At 42.6% G+C, this 22,001-nt stretch overlaps 1 protein-coding gene across 5 annotated transcripts in view; it reads right to left on the bottom strand.

Annotated features, from left to right (window-relative positions):
* ADAMTSL1 (ADAMTS like 1) overlaps positions 1 to 22,001 on the bottom strand; it is a 687,776-nt gene that overhangs the window by 62,543 nt on the left and 603,232 nt on the right. For all 5 annotated transcript variants that reach the window (XM_075128816.1, XM_075128819.1, XM_075128817.1 and 2 more), the window contains 4 exons: positions 20,479 to 20,632; positions 17,888 to 19,028; positions 9,094 to 9,221; positions 4,278 to 4,406 (listed from right to left, as the gene is read on the bottom strand). In XM_075128816.1, the coding sequence (XP_074984917.1) occupies positions 4,278 to 4,406; positions 9,094 to 9,221; positions 17,888 to 19,028; positions 20,479 to 20,632 (1,552 nt within the window). The remainder of the gene's footprint in view (positions 1 to 4,277; positions 4,407 to 9,093; positions 9,222 to 17,887; positions 19,029 to 20,478; positions 20,633 to 22,001) is intronic.

The raw sequence follows: 22,001 nt of genomic DNA, 5'->3' as shown, positions 1-22,001 counted from the left end.
GCAATGCCTTATGGGACCAAAACATTTGCATGGGTGGTTATAGGAACATGGCATTAGCCTCCCATGATGCACTTACCTCCCTCCCTCCCTGAAATCAATGGCAAACAAACCAAGCCTCTTTCGCACCTATTTTCATAAGTCTGGGTTACCCGTGCAGACACCATAGCACAATAAGCCCGGGCCATGCTCAGCTGTACACTTTGCCGTCAACTGGTTCTGTGAAGGGATAGGCTCCAGGGTTAAAAATAGTTTTTGGCTGTTGGGGACAATAGATCCTCCGCTTGCCTGTCTCACATTCTCCTCCTCCTCCTTGTTGTTGCTCGAGGTCGCCCGGAGTTCCTGGGAGGTATCCACAGAGTGTTTTGGGGTAGTGGTGAGGTCGCCGACGAGAATCGCATGCAGCTCCTCATCAAAGTGGCACGTCTGTGGGGCAGAACCAGAACGACTGTTCACCTTCCTTGTCTTCTGGTACACTTGCCGAAGCTCCTTTATTTTCACGCGGCACTGCTGCGTGTCCCTGGTGTAGCCCTCCTCCCCCATGCCCAGCATGTTTTTGGCATAGATGTCAGCATATCTTCTGCTGGATCAGAGCTCTGCCTGCACAGACTCTTCTCCCCACACAGCAATAAGATCAATCATCTCCCGTGTACTCCATGCTGGAGCGTGTTTGTGGCCTTGAGTCTCCATGATCAGCTGTGCTGGAAAGCTCTCCACGCTGATCAAACAGGAAATGTGTCCTTGGAAGTAAAAGATACTGCGGCAACTTCGCGCTGCCACATCCTCCTCCCTGGCAGCATCTCCACCAGGGGAGATTTGGTTTATGCTGGTGGAATCCAGTGTTAACTCAGGGTGAATTTAGCCACGGTTCCTTAACAGTATTCACCATCTGAATCAAGGGCATTTCCCAGGTGCTGCTGCAAAAAGCCCAGCATCCAAAAAAGGGAAAGCTATATGTCCATATTTAATTTGCTCTCCTTTATATTCCATCAATGCTGGTAGCCATGAAGGTGCTTTGGGAAAGTTAACAGAACCTTCCTTCTTCCCTTCCTTAGAAGGCACTGGGAATCAGTCTGATTGCAAGGGACTTTGGCATGAGAATGCTGCAGAATTACTGAGTTTAATCCTCCTTGAGCTGCCAGGAAGAGTAATAGTGTAATTTTCTTTTGTTAATCCCAGAGACAGTAATTAAATTATCTGGGATCCCATCTGAGTGTTGTACTCCACATGCCATTTGGACTGTCTTTATCCCCGCTGACCAGTACCACATGTACCTTATTAATTTAAAGATGACAACTCAGTGCAAAGATGCGTCATGCACTCGTTACAGTCAGGAATTTTGGGGGAGGGGACTGGAAGGTGGGGTGGAAGAAGGAAAGTTCACACAGACTATATTGTGGAGAGACATGCTGTTTCTCCATAGTTAAGGTTGAAACAAATCTCCTGTCAGAAGGCAGGATTTCCCTCCTCCTCCTGCTCCAATTTAGTCAAAAAGGAAGGAAACAATCAAACTTGGTACTTATCTTCCATGGCCACAACATAAACATTTCCTATCAACTTTGGTGTAGGTCAGAAAACTGGAGTTTGTGTTAGTAGAGCAGATCCTCCACCCCCATTCCAGCTGCTCTGCACTGTGAATACTTTTCCAGGTATCCCTTATACAAAGAAGTCCCAGCATGGTTATACCACCTCTGCGCCACACACTTCTGATCTCCCGGGTGTAGGGAGCATATTGCGGACTGGAGGGGGTATGGCCAAAGCACCCTGGATGTCAGAGGGGGCTGTTACTGTCAGCATAATTCAGTGATCACTCTATATCTGATCTATCAGTCCTCATCCTCAAAGGAAACCTGCACAACACATTTACAAAGATGAGCCCAGGAGCTTAAATTCATAACTTTGCTAGACACAAAAATCATGGTCTTAATAAAGATACTGGATTTATGGCTTATCACAACAAGCTAACCCACTAAACCCCCATTTTGTCTTATGACTACAAGGGTGTTAATAGGTCACTTTCACCTTGAATGGTCCCTTATAATAGGTGCTAACTACTTATGCTGAACGATCTGTTCCGTATTTAACTGTGACACTCTGGGAAAGGTATTCAGAGGGTATGTCTATACTGCAATTAGACACCTGCGGCTGGCCTGTGCCAGTTGACGCGGGTTCGCGGGGCTCGGGCTAAGGGGCTGTTTAATTGCGGTGTAGATGTTCGGGCTCGGACTGAAGCCTGGGCTCTAGCTCCATGTGATGCCCAGGGTTCCAGCACTTGGGCTACAGCTTGAGCCCAAATGTCTATGCCACAATTAAACAGCCCCTTAGCCTGATCCCCGCAAACCCAAGTCAGCTGGCACTGGCCAGCCACAGGTGTCTAATTGCAGGATAGACATACCCTCTGAATACCTTTCCCAGACCTGAGGAATGGCTCTTTGTATCTCAAAAGCTTGTCTCTCTCACCAACAAAAGTTGATTCAATAAAAGATATTACCTCACCTACCTTGCCAGCATAATTTAGAGTAGTTTTGAGCAGCTCAGTGGGTCCAAAGAATCTGGTCCATTGTGTCTGATATTGTAAAGTCCCCTCTTTAAAAATGATTCTAATGTCTTACTGGCTGCTTTTCTTTCACTTATTCCTTCAACTACATGCTCCATAATCATCCTGTTTTCTCCGTCTCCGTAAGAAATGGGGCCTTTCACTGTCCTCTCTCTCCCCAATTTATTGAATACCTGTTGTACTATTCCCATCTGTTATGAAGTAGAGACAGCACTCAACATGCCTTATGAAACATAATTTGATGTGCCCATTTGCATACTTTGCTACTCTGGACAGGTATTTTTCTATATACAAGAATAACTGCAGTGTATAATTAAAATCAATGACCAATTCAACAGGGAACGCATGCATTTGTATACGGAAATGAAAAAAAAAAGAGGTCACTTCTACACAAGGTAGAATAAAAAATGTGTAAGGCATATCAGCTCTCATGCTTCATGATAGAAGTCAGCCACTACCTGTCTGAGGTTAGGAGTAAAATTCCCAAATAGGCATAGAATCACAGAAATGCAGGGCTGGGAAGGATCTCAGGAGAACATCTGGTCCAGCCTCCTGTGCTGAGGCAGGGCCAAGAAAATCTAGACCATCCCTGTCAGGCGCTCATCTAAAATGTTCTTAAAAACCTCCAGCGATGGAGATTCCACCATCTCCCTTGGAAGCCTATTCCAGTGCTCAACTATCCTTATAGCTAGAAAGTTTTTTCCTAATATCTTACCTAAAACTCCCTTGCTGCAGATTAAGTCTGTTGCTACTTCTCCTATCTTCAGTGGATGTGGAGAACAATTGATCTCCATCCTCTTTATAACAATCCTTAAAATATTTGAAGAACTGTTATCAGGTCCTCCACCACCCCCAGTCTTCTTTTCTCAAGACTAAATATACCCAGTTTTTTCAACTTTTCCTCATTGGACAGGTTTTATAAGCCTTTCATCATTTTTGTTGATCTCCCCTGGACTGTCTCCAATTTGTCCACATCTTTCTTAAAGTGTGCTACCCAGAACTGGACACAGTACTCCAGTCTGAAGTCTTACCACTTCCAAGAATAGCAAGACAACTATCTTCCATGTCTTACATATGACACTCCTGTTAATACACCCAAAAATGATATTATCCTTTTTCACAACTACATTAATTTGTGATCCTCCATAACCCCAGATCCTTTTCAGCAGTACTATTGCCTAACCAGTTAATCCCATTTTGTAGTTGTGCATTTGATTTTTCCTTCCCAAGTGTAATAATTTGAACTTTTCTTTATTAAATTTCATCTTGTTGATTTCAGACCAGTTCTGTGATTTATTAAGATCACTTTGAATTCTAATAATATCCTCCAAAGTGCTAGCAATCCTTCCCAGCATGGTGTCACCTGCAAATTTTATAAGCATACTCTCCACTCCATTATCCAAGTCATTAATGAAAATATTGAATAGTTCCAGGATGCCCACCAATTCTCCATTACGGGGATTTTATACTTTCATCTGAAATAGTTGTTATTGACCTCTACTGGAGACAGAATACCAGGGTATATGGGCCATTGATCTGGCATGGGATGACAACTCCAATGCTCCCATGGTATGAAAGCAAAGAAAAATGTTGCTTGAGACCCAAAAATCTGAAACAATGGCACCTCTGCACAGACACTGACATGCCAAGGAACTTCAGAGGAAATCTATAGCTAAACCCAAACTTGATACCTGCTAGCTATAAGGACCGAGCCGTCTCTCACCTGCAACTTGGCAGCTAATGGTAACATTTGCACCTGGGATTGTTTTCACTGTGCTTCCAATGTCAACTGTGACAGCGGAGGACTCTGTGTTGATCAGCGTAGCTCTTGATGCTTTGATCAGTGGTTTTCCTGTACATAAAAGACACCTTAGTTCACAAAGCAAAATACATGGTAGTCACAAAGGGAAGACTGTGAACAATATGCTCGATATAGAAATACAAATGGCTGATGTGGGACAGCTAACTGCCAGTGTGTGATGCTGGAGTATGAGTAATGCAGGCCACCTGCTCTTGGCTTTACTATATTATTGAGGAGTTGCTCAATTTCATAGTTGACGTTGCTTTGAAAAAAATCACTTAAAGCAGTGAATGAATAGCATTAAAGTCATGCCAGCACATCTGAGAACCAGCTGAACTAATAAACAGCAATACAACCGAAGCAGCAGCAAGCTGTTCACCTGATCTTGCAAGGCAGACAGTACCATGTGCCAAGGACCAAACATAGGACAAAGCCCCCAAAGGATGGATACGGGCTCTTTAGCAGTGCAGGAGGCTTAGAACAACATGTGATCCATTTCTTTATCATCAGTCATGTTTTCCATAAACTCCGTTTTAGGTGCACAAAATAATTAATAATAACAGAAGCGAGACAACATCAATTCTGGATGGGAGCAAGGTATATGTGCCAAAAACTGACAGTCAAGAATTCTAGCCCTTGACTGCTGCCATTCTGTTTAACTATGGGGTTGTGCATCATGTTGCTCTGGGACATTCTCTTAATGTATGGCATGGTGACATCCTAAATGCTAACAGAGGGCAGCTGGCAGAAGAGAGAGAAGGGCAGTCTATGCAGCAAGCTCAGCACTTAGAAAGCTGCGCCTCGGGGGGACTAAGATGCAATGGCAGCTAGCAGCGTGACTGTAAGAGTGGCATGGGAGCAGCCGGTGGTGGAGGTGAGTGTGGTGTGTGTGATGGTGTGAGGGTTGGTACAACAGCATGACCGTGGGGAGGGGGCGGGGGGCGGGCAGCAGGGGAAGTGTGTGTATTGATGTGTGCATTGGGCCATAGGTGTGTTTGAGAGTAGTGGCGTGAGAGTTGTATCACAGTGACACGAGTGCAGGGAAGCAGCAGCCTGTGTATCTGCATTAAATGGGACTTGGGGTTGGTGTGGTGTATGGGTCAGTGCTAGGTTTAGGCAATCTGGGGCTCTAGATGCACTGCATGTGGAGCCCTGGCCCTGTATTTTGGCCCACTCCTCTTGGGAATTGCAGTGGCCACCCATAAAATGGCCGTCTGATGGGGGCCCACTACTGCTACATGTTACACAGGTTGGGCCTCTTCTCTCTGTTTTCAGGAGGCCTGGGTCCATCTTAGTGGAGGGAGAACTCCCACAACCAAACAGATGAGGGAAGGGGGTGTCTGTGTGGTCCCTGTTGAATCTTCTGTAGATCCATGACAGGATGGTAACAGCAAAATCCATCCTTCTTGGGTGATGGTAGTAAGGGACCCAGCTGTGGGGTTCAAAGTTAACCACCCATTAAAATATAAATTTCAAACCTGTCAGAGCTATTATTTTAGGATGTCTGCAGGCTCAGGCAGACGACATTGCCTCAGTTACATCTGACTTCATTTTCCAACTCATCTTCACCATCATAAGGGTTAGAAATATTTTTTTTTAAATGAAAGCTTAGATTGTGACACCATCATGCAACTTCAGGGGCCAGGGCCCTAGGCTAGTGCCTATATTATTTATGACTTAATCTGGCTGTAAATCTGCAATTGCAGCACAGGAGGAAACTGGCCTAAAAAGCCTGAGTGGAGGTAAGAAAGAGGGGGAAAAAAAACGTTCAGTTTGTTTTGGTTGGATGGATGATTTTGCTCAAACTGTTTCAATTGCCCCTAATTAAAATCCATAAACTGCCATGTGGATTTAGAGTATTTCCAGGACTGTTAAAAGCATTTTTGATATAGAGTTGCTAGTGTATCAATCCATCTATCCATCAACCTACCGTGTCTATCATGTGAATGGAATATCCAGCAACAAATGTTTTGCTTCACTGATGAAATGCTCACAAAGTTCTGATGTTTTAATGCAACTACTAAATCATAAAAGAAGGAAAGAGACCTCAAATAGCAACTCAGCTTTTATTTTCCCAGCGGGGGTTTCATGATCTCTTCATTAGATTAAAAATCTGTCAACTGTTCAACCAATAAAAAATAGCAAACCACTCCAAAAATGGAAGCACATTTTCTCTGTCTCTCTGCATATGCGAAATTCATCAGAGAGACCAAGTCCTTCATTTTTAATGAGATAAGCTTTCCCCACATTTCCCAGTTCCTCTGAAGAAGCTCTCTGGCCTTCAATGCATTTGGGAAAATACCTCTTTTGTGCCAAAAAGTTTTGTTGCGTTGTTTCAAAAATTACCCATTATCTCATCCGTACAACTGGGGATCATCTTGCAAGGTGCTGGCGGAAGATGAAGATGCACAGCACCTTACAGGAGGAGCTCGGGGCCACCAAGATCATGCCCAGGAAGTCTGCAGTTGACAATTCACCTCAAAGTCGATCCAAATTTTGGATAATTCATTACCTCAAAAGGGCTGCTGGGTCTGTAAAATCCCACGTGCACGTCTGAGTCTGTGTGGACGCTTCTATAGCTTGAGAACCATTTGTTTCCATAAATTGCCTGGGATGAAAACTGATTTGACCATCGAGGCTTCCAAATTCACATATACAGAACTATCCCACAAGGAATTCATCCATCAGGACTATAAGGACTGCAAAGCCTCTTTACCACTATGCCACTCCCTAAAGATGCCATTTTAAAACTGCATGTTAAATTCATCTCTGATGTAACTCCAGAACTACACTATGTATGAACTTTGTCTAATATTTTATAATATAGTATCAATACAAAATTTAGGGCCTTGCACCAGTTTTACTGTGACATCACTCCATTGAATTCACCGGAGTACTCCAGGTGAGAGTAAAATCAGGCCCTTTGTTTTTGCAAACTTTAAATTTTTAATTAAAATATTGTCTGATTTAGCTCTTCCCTTTCCCCCGCAAGAGCACCAGCTGCTTCTACTCCATGGGGTAGGTGAGGTGTCTTTCCAACCAATCTTATTAAATGAAAGAGCTGCTTTCAGCCCAGACCATGTCTCGCCTAGTGCTCCCTTGGTCTAGGGTCAGCCTGTGTTCTGGGTTGAAACACTCACTCACAAGTCCAATAATACACCTCTGCCTCTCTATTCAGCACACCCACCACTGATGATTATTATTTACATAGACACATACTGGGGACCTGCAGCAGTGAAACATGAGTGAGCTTTACTGTCAGATATGGAATTTCAAACTACTTATTGGTAGTTTTACTAATATGTTTTCTTCAACCCCTCTCTCTCCCCTTGACAAACACATTCCACTTCCTCTTGACCTCTTTGTCTTGCTACAACCCCTGAGCTTTGACTGCCTCTCCTTCCTTCTCCCCATCCTTCGCATCCATTCCCCATTCACCCTCTCGCTGCTTTGGTCTTCTCCTCCTCCCCCGCTGTGGCTCTGAACCTGCTGGAACCCTCTGCAGATGTGTTTCCAAAAAGATGAAGACAAGTACAATCTTACAATTCTCTTGTTTTTCCCAGGGAGGTTTTTATTAGCATTGACGCCTAAATGAACAAAGAATATTTAGTCTGGTGTGGAACTGAACCATTACTGGATACACATGAAGCAGAAAGTTAATCCTTTATGAATCTTTATTTCCCAGTGGGTGGAAGAATGTCAGTCATGATTTGGTGAGAACAGGTTAGAAAGGACATACAGCTTGATTCTGAAAAGTGCTGAGTGCTCTGATCCCAACCCAGTGAAGCACTTGCTTAATTTTATCTACTTGAACGTTCCCCTTGATTTCAACAAGACCATTCCCAGGTTTAAAGTCACGGTTTATGTGCTTAGCTGGATTGGGACTAGAGTGCGCAGCGACTACAGGATGGCGCTAACAGTAACTAGAGCCCCATAGGATGCATTCTGTGCAAGGGTGGTGAGAAAACCACTGATGATTTGAAATAGTCATTGAAAATGCAAATATTTTATAAATGAAAGCTCTCTGCATAATTTGAAGCTTGACCTTGGGACATGGCCTGCGGCTGTTCAAAATTCTGGATATTATCTGTCCGGCCTCAACACATATCTTCCCTCAAATCTAACTCATTCACTGGGGCACCTAGCTAAAAGAGCAATTTCCAGTGGAACAAAGTGGATTGATGTTATTTCCATACAGACACGAGAGGGAATAATTTATGTTGTCCATTTTGACATTCGGCTTAAGAGATCCCATGTTTTTAGTCACACAAGATTTGGGAGGAGGAAATGTTTTGGGGCACCACAGAAACTGCCTGGCTCCTCCGGTGTTCCCAGGGCAGTTGAGATTGTCCAAGGTGCTCAGGCTGCCACCCCCAAGTTTAATTATGCACATCGGGAAGAGGGGCTAGTGGCAGGGTGCTCTGGGTGTGGGAAATTGTGGAACTGTGGAATGCATTTCCAGTCTCAGTTTGCTACAGCTGGAACCTGCTCATCTTCAGACCACGCTGCAAATGCTATTTGACTTTCCAGGGTTTTTCTGGCAGGGAGGGATAAATTGGTGGGCATTGAGGGAGAGTTTGGGGATAATTTTGGTGAGCTTTGGAGAGTTGTTATTGTTTTTAGGATTTTGCGATTTGTGTTTTAGTTACATAGTAACTGAATGCGCGTACCCATCTGTACTTGATAACATACCGGTAGCAGAAAGAGTTCTGTATAATTGATCTAACTTTTCCGTTACCTGCTAAAGTGACCGCAATGGAGACAGAGTCAGATCCCAAAGCATTAGTTGCATTGCAGGTGTAGAAACCCACATCAGCTTCCACTGGCGCTAAAATCTGCAAAGAGTCATCTGGCTGAAGGAGTATCCTGGAGCAACAGAGAAATACAGAAGCAAAGGTCTCAGCAAGTCTGTGTGCAAACTCTTTAGCAAGGATTAAAGAGTTATATTTAAAGAGACACAGAATGACAAGTAAATTACATAGTTTTGCACATGTTGGGCCTGCAGATTTTGTTTAAATAAAGAAATAAAGTTATGAAAATCAGGGGTTAAACATCTTATGTGGTGATTGTGATTACATGCAAGTTAATTTAATTCTCAACACTGCTGCACCAGGTTGCTGATGGAAGAGGCAGAATGGTCCAAAGGCTGCGCACTAGTCTAGCACTTGGAAAAGTGGGGTCTCCACTCTGTCACAGACTTCCTGTGTGATCTTGGGTAAGTCACTTAGCTTTTCTGTGCCTCAGTTACCCATCTATACAAAGGGGATAATAGCACTGCCTTACATCCTGGGGCATAGTGAGGATAAATAAATAAATAATACAATAAATTGTTTGATGCTCAGATACTGTGGTACTGGAGGCCAGGTAAGTACCTTAGCTAAACAGGACCTAGCTCGCTAGATTAGCTCGACATGCCTTGGAGTGTGGGGCAGGTGTAGCATGTAAGAACAGCTAGCTGAACTTTTTGGACTGTATGAAAGCTGTCTTTAATTTGTCTGTATTGGACAATGACTCTGGTGAATCCTGAAGACCAATCAGCAAAAAATGATGGGTCTGATTCTGCTCCACTGATTTAAGAGGGATCAGGATCAGGCCCTACACTATAAATAACTCAAACATTAAGAATGATTCAATTGATTTTAAAGAAAAAGGTACCTTCACAACTGGATTGTAAGATACAATTTGTTTAAAGTCTCTTGCACTGGAAATCTTCAACGCTACTGTTACTTAAGTAAATCAATTCACACAAAGAGCAGGACTCCAGTCTATGGCATATACCGGTAATAACCACAAAGGCTTTCTAAACCTTTTATATTTTCCAGTCTTTCTTTACAGGTCACATTTTCAAATAATTGCCAGATTTTCTACAAATGATTTACCCACCTTTTAACAACACTGCACAATAAGGTGGTACATATTTTTATTTGGTCAAATTGTAACATCAAATTTTGCTTCTTACAAACTATCTCACAAAAATGATATAAATTGGGGACAACTGAGAGGCTTGAGGCACTGCTAAACTGCTACAGTAATTGCACTTTAAAACACTAATTTAGTTTTTAGAGAGATTCCAGATTCCAGCAATATTCCCCATTTTAAGTTTAGGGACTCTCTCTCAAATGGGTAGTATCTTTCAAAATGGAACAAATCTCTGTAATTAGTTATTGTTTGTTTTTTGGTGCTATCTGGATGCCTCAAGTGAAATTGAAACCCTACTGTGCTAGGCACTGTACAAAATCATAGCCAGAGAAGTCCCTGTCTCAGAATGCTTACATTCTAAAGAGACAAGACAAACAGAGGGTGGAAGTGGAAATGGAAGCATCACTATTGCCAATGCCACGTCTTCAAAGCCACGATTCTGGAGGTCCTAACTCATAAGTTTAGCTTGCAAATCAGGAGGTTTTAAAAATAATAAAACCTTTATTTGGGGTTCTCTTTATTTTCTGTCTCTTTCTGGAGCCTTTTGAAGTCACATTGTCAAGCTTTTCTCTGAAATAATAATAATAACCTGCTTTAGAAAAAAAGAAAACAAGAAAAGAAAACAGATTCCCTCATAATCAAAGGGACCTCAACATTGGGGGTTTAAGGAAAACACTGAACATTGAGAGACCTGTGATTAAATTGTGAGAGTTGACAACACTGGGCACAGAGTGGTGAAGTGAGTTGACCAAGGCCACACAGCAAGGCAGTGGCAGAGGTGGGAACAGACTCCAGGTCACCCTGACCTACACTGTGGAACTTTGTATGAGCTGAGAGCACAGAGGCTTGATTCTACACCCTCTCAAACTAGTTTTACATCAGTGTAACTCCACTGACTCCTGATTTTTGCTGTGTAAGTGAGATCAAAATGTAGCCCTGAGAATCCAACTAACACGTATATCAAATGTCCTCAACTGCAGCACTATGTATTTCCTGTTAAGGTAGGAATATAGAACCTACTTCCATTCATTCGTAGATTTAACTAATGACAAAACCTAATGACAAATTTGCTTTATACTTTCAGCAGCTGTTCTGCATAAAACCCTTAGCCAGGATGGTGATTAATACAGACAAGGGTGGGAGTGGGAGAGGGAAGAGAGATGGAAGGAAAAAGCCCATCCAAGTCATGCAATCGAAGTCTGATCCACTAACCCTGAGCTGATGAGGTTTTTTTTCTTGAATGAAAACTGCTGTCTCATGGACCACAAGGCTAGGGATATTTGATCGTGCTCAACACCATGGGTGGTAGTTCTCTAAAACAAACCAGATTCAGGCCACCCATTGAATTCTATTAGGATCAGAGAGGAGTCTGATTTCCTTTAAAACCCATTTTTAAAATAATAATCACAATAATAGAGATTCAGCTTGTGCCAACCATGTCTTGCAAGTGCTTAGTGAAATGCAGAGTCATTTACAAGCCAAAATGTTATTCATATTTAAATTGCTGACATGCTTGTGTAGCAAAAGAAAACAATAATTGATAGAAGCCCCTCCTCCAGACTTAAGGATTGTTTTATCTCTTAAAAACCTTTGAATTTAAGGGGCAAATTTTCAGTGAGCCTGTGAGATCAGGCCAGCAATTTTTGCATATGCAAACAGCTGTGCATGCAAAAATTTGGTAGTTAGAGGTCTATTGGTTCAATCAGCACATAAAAATTATTTTAAACCCACAAGACTTGGCAATTTTTTCCCAGTAGCATCCTTCCAAATAACAACAAGGAAATGGCTTCACCTTGCTTTCGGGGATATATCAAAGAATCCAGACAACAGCAAAGCAAACACGTTAGTGCAAAGCATTGTGTTGATGTCAAAATGAAAAACACTTGATGTTGATGCACAACAGGTATCCTTGTATCTTTCAGTCTCAGTCCATCATATTTAACTGTGGCTGATTTAACTGGTTCAAGCATTTCAGCTGACTCTTGATGAGCCTTCCTGAGCTAAAAATGTGTGTGTTACGCACCCACTCACCCCACAAATATAGACTCAGGGCTTTATATAAACTGACAGACTGATTGATCCCTAGGGTTAAAGTAACACACACACTTTTTTTTTTAAACAGACAGGAATCTTTTCTAAAAAGTCCACATCACCATCAGGGTAGGAATACATTTCTTTAATTTAGCTGGTTCTGGTTCTAATGCTACTATAGTGCTGGTACAACAGTTGATTAACTCTGGGTGTTTCCAATCTGTTTTGGGGTGAAGACAAAAACATAAGGGGCTAGATCCTCAGCTGTTGTAATTTGGCTCCATTGACATCAATGTAGCTGATGATCCAGCTTAAGTCCTTTTAGGAACAGGAAAAGGCCAACTGAGTTCAACACACTTGCCTTTAAAAAAATAAATCAGTTTCATTTGAGCTTCTGGTTTTTTCACCATGTCTCTCAATCCCCTCCTTATCTAGAAATAAATCTAAGTTTCTCTTAAATTCATTAACACTTTTTACTTCAATTGCTTTTCTTCGAAACTTCTTCCACATTATTATCCTTTGCATGAAACCATTGTGCCCTGAGATTCCTATTTACTCCTAGTCTCCTGTTTTTATTGTTAGGTTTTGAGTGTCTTATCTGTTGTAAAAAAAATACCTACCAGATGTAACAATCCTAGGTCATTTCAAAAACCTGTTTTTTTCCCCTATAAAAATACCCCAGCTCCCTTCACATTTTAATCTGTCTGATCTTGGTTGCCCTACACTGCATCGTCTCCAAGAAAATATATTTTGAGCCATACTGACTAATTCTGTAGTTCGGATGGCATCTAACAAATGCTTAATACAGAAACTCCTCATTCTCAGGTTCCCATATTCAAAGGGTTCTTACCACTGGAAATTAGAGAATATTTGGAACACAAGACACTTTTTATAAAGTTATTGAAGCTGGAGCAATTGAGCAATTCATAACCTCTTACAAAGATCGGTATTCCTCAGACTTGATTTCTCAAGTAGCTAATCTGACTACCTTCTTTGCCTATATTTACTTTCCATCATTTATAGAAGGCCCAGGTGCTGGAATTTGGACTTTCCTCCTCTGAAACTGAGTTGGCTCTGAATAGTGGATGAAGCTAGACAGAACACATGATGGTGTCACCCTGGGTAACACTTCTTTTAAAACTATAGTGTAAAAAGTGACAATGTAAAGTCAAGGATCAGAATTCCTGCAAGTGCCATCAAACATATTTGTCCACTGAAACTTTTTATGATGTATGTTTAGTTTGCATGAGCAAATACAAAAAATCACTGCTCTTATTTTTTTTTTGGCCTGTCCAGTATACCGAGAGAAGTAGAACTATATATCAGTAATCATGGATGCTTTTGGGTTGACTAGGTGGCTTGTGGGGCTTGGTAATGGGCTATAAAGTCTTCCATTGGAAGGTCATTGGTTCAAATTGAGCCCATATCATACAGTCTGAAAACTGAAAAGGAGTACTTGTGGCACCTTAGAGACTAACCAATTTATTTGAGCATAAGCTTTTGTGAGCTACAGCTCACCTCATCGGATGCATACTGTGGAAAACACAGATGTTTTTATACACACAAACCATGAAAAAATGGGTGTTTATCACTACAAAAGGTTTTCTCTCCCCCCACCCTACTCTCCATAAACTATTACCAGCAGGAGAGTAGGGTGGGGGGAGAGAAAACCTTTTGTAGTGATAAACACCCATTTTTTCATGGTTTGTGTGTATAAAAACATCTTTTGTATTTTCCACAGTATGCATCCGATGAAGTGAGCTGTAGCTCACGAAAGCTTATGCTCAAATAAATTGGTTAGTCTCTAAGGTGCCACAAGTACTCCTTTTCTTTTTGCGAATACAGACTAACACGGCTGTTACTCTGAAACCAGTCTGAAAACTATTACCACTATTCACGAGACTCAGTCCCTGACACAGGAGCATACAACCTAAATACACAGACAACCCAAATCAGACATCAACAGATGGCTTGGCCACCACGGTCAAGAGCTGATGCAGGAAGTGGTATCCACATTCTTTTTCTCCTTCCTTTTCGTCTTGGGAGGTGGGCTGGCAAATTATCTCCTCTCCCTTGTGTGGTCAGCCAAGCATGAAGAGGACAGACTGCAGACCTACTGGCTACATGCAGGCTGCCTTGTCAGACCTAGTGGAAAACACCACTTTTGCTCCCATTTACATGGGTGATTGACAGCTAGCAAGTGGCTATTTAGCCAAGAAAGGAATGCTGCTTTGAGGTACCTCGCAACTCATCTGTGGCCTGATTTTCAAATGTGCTGTGGTCGCTCAGTTACCACTAACTTCAGAGTTATTGGTCCTCAGCACACCGGAAAATCAGGGCACTGGCATTTAGTACTTCTCCCACCCAATCTGGAGGGAACATGCAAGGGGGGATGGCAGGATGACAAAATGAACACGGCCTGCCTGGCTGTCTGAAGTAGAGCTGCCAAATGGTACCATGGGCCACCAAATAACTGCATGCCCCTAAGAGCAGTTCTGATAATATGTTTCAGCATGTGTAGTAAGCAGTCTGTTGCCAATCCATCCAAAATGATAGCATATCATTTGATGCTATTTCAGCCAAGTAGAACGGAAAAAAATTGAAAAGCATAATATAGACTATTGCTAGGTGTCCAGTTTTTGACTGGAAAGTCTGGTTTTCAGAGGACCTATACAGTCTCCGGTCAGAAGTATTGACTGGATACCAAAAGTCTGGTTGCCACAGTTTCGTTGTCAAACCAGCCCATGGCCCCTTTAACCCAAGAGTGCTGGGCCCAGAGCCAGGGAGGGGCAGAACTGGAGGCTGCTAGTCCTGGCCAGGCTGAGGAGGGACACTTCATCTTCCCCTGCAAAGGCTGCTCCCGGCGCCAGATCAGGCCCATCTCTGGGAACCTCTCTCAGTTGCAGGAAGCTCCCGCGCCACAATTTCCTGCTCCCATCAGTCCCTGCAAACTCTTTGCCTCAGAGCCACTGCTGGACGGAGAAGGAGAGACGCAGTCCCCTTCAACCTCCCTCTTCTCTTTATGGTGAGTTCAGCCTTTGGATGGGGGGGGGGGGGGGGGGGCTTTGTTTTGTAGTGTCCAGTTTTGAGAAATTGGAAAGTTGGCAACCCTAAATATAGTAAATATATATTATTTAAATTAAATTTTAGAAATCAAAGGCTATTTGTTCTTTACCAACAAAACAGTAAACCATCTGTTGCTAAATTATGGTTTCTTATATGGTGTGGGATAAATATATAATTTTCTCATGAGTCTAATATTCAGCATAAACCACAGGTGGACTTTATGTAACCTATATTCTCTTTAAAGCATGCCACAAAAATCACAGTAGTTTCAAACAGAAGAAATCACTTGATGGCAGATTTCCAACAGGATGTAACCACCAGCAATGGAAATCTGTGCGTGCAACTTTTTGGGGGCCAAAAAGATATTTTCACAGGACTACGTCCAACCAAATGTATACTGTAGACCCAAGTCTTGATTAAGACTGCATGTGGTTTCCACAAGAGATACATTCTTGTTCTCAGAACCAAAAAAATAGTTCTCATTTTTTGTCAAACTTAGCACTCTATCTGCCAGAAAGAGAAAAGAAAAAGAATCAGAAAAAGCACAGTTGAAAGGGCAATGACACTGCAAGTGCCAATAAATTATAGAAACCATTGAGTCTGGAAGCGATTCAACCATGAAAGTGAGAAAGGAGCAAGCAAACTAACTGTATATCTAAACCAGGGACAAACTGCACCTCTGATAAATCAAGAATTTACTAGATGTTCCACAGCAACAGTGCTTGAAATTAATGTTAGCCTTGAGACTACACTCCTGAGTTTCTTCTCATTTCCCAGGCTGACCCTGGTGACCAGACTTAGATGTTTAACCTCACTCCTATAACTTATGCAGAGGGAACTGGCAGCATATTCTTGGACAGCTGGCTTGTACTACATCAGCTAATGTAGCTGCCTCCAGGCACACCATCACTTCTTGTATGCTACTTGGCGTAAACCATAAAATCCTGAGTATACATAGGATAACAGCATGTTACCAACATATAGCTAAGTACATAACTAGAATATAAAGTGGCTGTGTGTTTGTAAATAATGGTTAGTATGTACTAGTCTTTCATAGTGCTCCCAAAAATGTGTTGCAAATGGGTACTTGAGGGGTCAGTCTAAAGGTTTATAGGAGTGTGCAACTTTCTTTCCATTTAGCAAATAACAAAGATAGGATGCAGCATTCTTCACACAATGCATTATGACATTTTCATTCAGCAAAATTCTTTTAGCAACATTTCCAATGTTTAAGGGTTAAACAAAAAATGTGGCTTTTTCAAACCCAATTTCCTTTACCTGCCCCTTCATTTGAACTCCTGTCTAGTGAAAACACCCTGAAAAATAAATGATTCTTCCCACATCAATTCTATAGGGGCTAATGATGGCTAGAAATGCAGCTCAACCCAATCTGTGGCTACCAGTCTGCCACAAAGCAGCGGAAACAGCAATTGTGTATGTTCTGTATATGCAGAATGTATCAGAGAAATATGTGCTACGAAGCTCACTGGAGCAATCAAGGATAAAGGCTGGACTCAGCAGACATGGCAGCATTTCAGCCATTAATAAATTAACATGGAAGACCACGGACAGTATTTTTCCTGCAGTTGTTCTCAGGCCACACTCAAGGGCAGATTTTTGCATACTGGCAGTCATGATGCACCTAGTCAAAGCAGAAGACTAATGCCTTTCATGCAATGGAGCATCATGTTGTGCTTGTAGCAATGACGTCTGAAAATAGCTGTTAAGCATGATCCTGACATATTAAGAATAAATATGACTGACAATTGTTGGAAAACACAGCAGTAGCCAGCTCAGTTTGGTTCTCTGGTATGGACCACGCTTTGCTGATTTGCCCAGGTTAACTGAAACCAAGTTCAATGTCAAGACAATTACCCTACTGATGGACTGAATATTGTTTCCAATCATTGTTCTAGCACAACTGGACAATTGGTGATTGTGGAAGCAAACTATGTTGCATCCATCTTCTAAAACAGTTTTAAATATGGTTACAAACTCTAGGAATATAGCCTCATCAGAGAACCTGGTTAAAGTGCAGTTACAAACATCGCTCCAATTCATAGTGGAGATGGGACCCTAACCAGCAACCATAGAATTCACTCTTTGCCAGAGAACTGTACCCCAGAATCTCACTTTTACTGTTTCATTGCTGATCATTTTAGAAGAAACATCCAGCAAATGTGTTTAATCCACTACCCAAAATTGCTTCCTGCACCTCCCAATGTGTGGAATTTAATATCAAAATAAATAACACAGAGCACTGTGCTGATTGTCTCATTTTCACAATTAATTGAAAATTTCATTTTTTAAAAATTTAATAATTTTTTAATTTTATTTTAAATTTTAACACCAGACTGCTCCAGAATCCAGTTACCGAGCTATAGAGTTAAAGTCCAGCTTGCTACTGCATAAATGTGGCCTTATCTGTGCCATGTAATCAGACTAAAGCTAAATATGGTTCTATTAGTAATGTAGACAGGCCCTAAAAGAAAGGGAACTGAAAGTACTTCTCCTACCTGTCATTGTATTGCACCTCTGCTCCATTTTTAGCCCAGCTAATGGTGGGCTTTGGGTTCCCAACAGCCTCACAGTGAAGCAGCACACTTAGGGTCCCGCTGGCTAAGACGACCGTCTGTCCCAAGTGAGTGACAACTTCAGAGGCTGAGAGCTGCTGAGCTGCAGAAATCTTCCTGAGGATTGCAGGCTTTCGATGGGGCCTGCGTGAGCCATTCCCCAGCTCCACTGAAGTTGGCAGATGTGCTTCGGCAGACGACGTTCTCAAGGAACTGGTGAATCCAGACACCTGTTTGCGGAAAGGGAACTCTGCCATAGCTGAACCAATTCTTCTCCCCTGGACTTTGAAAACAGATTCTTGATTTTCCAAATAGCTCTTGAAGATGTCATCAGCTAGCTGCACAACAAGCTGCTTGCTGTAGACATCCTTAAGTTCCTCAGGCTGCTGAGACAAATTCCTTATGATGTCATCCAAGCGTTTCTGCTCCGTGACCATGGTAAATGGAAGGCTGTACTCCTGACTCTGCTCCTCCTCTGAAGAGGCATTTCTCTCTGTTGACTCCTGAGCCTCCCAGGATTCCAGGTTTTCCACAGGCCAGCCTCTCTGCTCCAGAAGTCTTGAGACAATGTCATCATACTGGCTGCTAGGATCAGCCAAATGCCCTCGTTTCTCGGCCTTGCTCCTGTTGAAGAGAATCCCATTCTGATGCTTCTCCTGAGTGTGCAAGGCTTCATTCAAACTGGACTTCCGTGTACCTTCTTCCTCTCTAATCCCAGCTGGTTGGTTGATGATGATTTTATTGTTGCCTCCAATTAGTTTAATCACAAAATGTTCCCGGGCTGGCCCTGCTATGCAGGTGTACGTGCCAGCATCCGAAGGCTTTAAACGGTGGATCTTTATGTACCCGTACGGTGCAATGGTAATGTGAACTGAGCTGAGGAGTCGCTTGTTGTCCTTCTCCCAGGTGATCATTGATTTACGGAACCTTCTCACCGGACATCGGAGGACAACAGAAGTTTTGGGCAGTAGGTAGGCATAGCCACCCACAATAAAGTGTAGCTTCTTCTGCTTCTTTGTCTGGATGTAAACATTCTTCAGGGCCATAATATGGGGGCTTTGCTTTTGAGCCGGCCTGTTGTGCCCTGAAATGTAACTAATAATATTAGGATGTGGGTACTGTTAAACAAAACAAGCCACTTATTTTGGCACTGGCAGTAATTTCAACTATTACATTTTATGGGAGTAATTGGTTACCAGCTGCTGAACATCAAGCTACCACCATCAAAATGCAAGAAATAACAAGGTGCCATTTAGCAACACAAATATCATCCTGCTGAGGTTAAATGTAGAAGCCGTAGTGCCAGGGATTGGACTGAGAAGGGAACTCTGTGAGGAAACAGAGTCCCTGTTGGGTGAGTATTTAAATGAAGAATGTGGGTTAATAGACACGGAAAGAGGACAAAAGGGAAGGAGAGTTCCTCTTGTTAAATATTTACCATTCAGGCCCTGCAAGGCACCACAACTTTGTAGCTCATAGCTCTGAGAAGGAGTGAAAGTGTTACGACCTCAGGGATTCATATTAAACAGAACAAATCTGTTTAGAGTAGGTTTAAAACCCCAGGGTGCATAATATTATACTTAATTAGTTATGTGGGTCCCTCCAGCTTCCAGATCTCTCTGCCAGACAAAGGAAAAACATGCCTCCATGGGAAGCACAGCATAAAGCAGCAAAGGTATATTATTAGCAGAGACGGATTGAATCTGGACATTTGGTTCTGGGTTTGGCTCTGGATTTCAAAGCTTCTGTTTCTCTTCCCCTCTCCATCCAAAGTTTATGAGGTTTTGGATCTGGGATTCTGGTTCAGCTCATTGTAGAGCTAGGGACAGATTTGCTTTTAAATCTCCCTGCACCAGACTATCCTGCTTCATCCGAAGGCAGGGCATACAGGAGTGCTGCCTACTGTCTTCCCAAAGGGTCTCCACCAATGGGAAGCAGCTTTAATTTCTGCTGTAAGGTCCCATAGGAGCCCAGCTGGCACAGGCTGCTGAGGGGATGTGCTAAATGAGCATGTCCTCAAACCATGACTACACACCCTCCCCAGCCAGTGCTGCCCACTTCATTGGTGGTTCTTACTCCCTATGGGCCCCTGGCAGAGAGGACATTGTAGCTGCCAGGAGGGTACTGTGCCTCTAATCCCTAATTGTGAAAGTTAGATCTGGGTTTCGGTCTGGATCACTCCTCACCAAAATGGAAGAGGTTCCCGTTCAGGGGGTTTGTTTCAGACCCACCTCTAATAATCACCATTAGAGCTCCCATTCCTTACTTTGTCTTGTTGCTAGGTTCACAGCTAACACTGGCAAAGCATCAGCTGCTCAGCTCTCTTTATAAACCATGGGAGAAAGCCCCAAATAAGAAAATACAGGACCCAGTTGTCATTCAAGGTGCTGAGCACCTTTGACTCTCAGTGAGGTAGTTGAGAGCGGAGGGCTCCCAGCACCTTGCGGTGCACTTAGCAATCTTAGTACCAGATACTTAGTGGTGGAGCTCCTGCCCTCTCTCTACAAACACGCCAAAGTTTCTTGTGCACTCACTTGTGCAAGCAGTTAGTGCACAGGACCTGACTAAAGAAGAGAGAGGCAAAGGTGGGCACATTGAGGAATTGATGATGACAGAACCTCCAGTTTTCAGCATCTTCCTGCAAATGGCATTTCGAGTCTGGGTGCCCTCTCCACAGCTCACTGAACACTAGAAACAAAACGAGAAACAGAATGTGAAGCATTAGGTTTGACATATATCCCCCTGCCCAGATATACTATGTAGTCAAACACAATGTACATCTATGTTATAGCCAACAAACCTATATATGGGGTCCTGTGGAAAAAGCAATACAGGACAATGTAATTAAAAACTTTATCATAATGGATATGCACAAGCAGGATGAATTAAGGTAGCATGGGTAACCATAATTCTGGCATTTCCTAACTTTTGAACATTTGACTTTACAACTTCAACATTCTTTTAATGTAGATTTTTTTCTATGTAATTTCCTATTTTTTTAAACAAACTGAAAAAACTAAAATAGTATTATGTGGAACTATACTGACTCCCCAGTTTGGGTCTTCAGAAGGGTTGGATCCATCACACAGGCTTCTGCCTCTTGAGACAATGTAGTAACTGATAGCAGTAGTAGGTTGTCATCCTCTGTGTAGACCCTGCACTAGCAGGGGGATGAGACACACACTTGCCAGTGGGTTTCATAGCTATTTGCTGAAAGCAGAGGAACGTAGAGACTCAGCCACTCTTGAGATCAACTCCAGATTTTGGAGGGGAGTGTCCTATATTGGTTATTCAAGCAATTGAAAACTGGGTCTTATACTGGGAATTGTCAGGCAACCTTAACTATAGTAGTGATGTGAGTGAGCTGCTCTTGTGAAGGCTGAGTGGGTGTTTCCATGATATATAAAATCCCACTGTCCATGTTTCTTTCTTTGTCCTCTTCAAATAAGCTTGATTTTGGTACTACATGTACCTTAAGATCTAGCTTTTAAACCACACCTCTGTAGAAGGGGAAGTGTGGAGCCATGCTCCACCAGGAGGAGTGTCAAAGGCACAATCTCTCCCAGCACCGCTCCTTCTGCCAGGGGGTTGAGCAATTTGATGCATTCATTGGAACAGAGCAGATTGCTCCCCTTGGTGCATTAGCTCAGCTCTGAGTGGAAAGAGGGCAGGGCCATAACCCTTCTTCTTTCTTGCTTTCTCTTCAGCAAACACCTCTCTGGAAAGGGGAGCAGAAGCAAGCAGTTACTGTGCTACTAAAGAGTAGGCAGCACAGCTATTGCTAATTGCGTGTGGCTGTTTTGCCAGTTTGCATCAAGGTACTTGCACACAGCCATACAAGGGCAACACACAATCTAGCCCTACCTTGTCAAATTTGATGCAAACTGGCAAAAATTCTTCAGACTGCATTAAACCTTTGATTTTCTGTTTTACTGTTGTAGAACTATTAAAAATTAACCTGGGAGACTAATGATGCAATGATCAGATGCAAAAGAGATGCCCGTGTGCAGTTGTCCTCAAATTATGGTCTGTGCATTATGGTCCATGAAGCACTTGC

This window comes from Caretta caretta, chromosome 5, assembly GCF_965140235.1.
Source record: "Caretta caretta isolate rCarCar2 chromosome 5, rCarCar1.hap1, whole genome shotgun sequence".
NCBI classification, from domain to species: Eukaryota; Metazoa; Chordata; order Testudines; family Cheloniidae; genus Caretta; species Caretta caretta.
The sequence above is the reverse complement of the archived record's forward strand: the minus strand, read 5'-3'. Positions and strand labels throughout refer to the sequence as shown.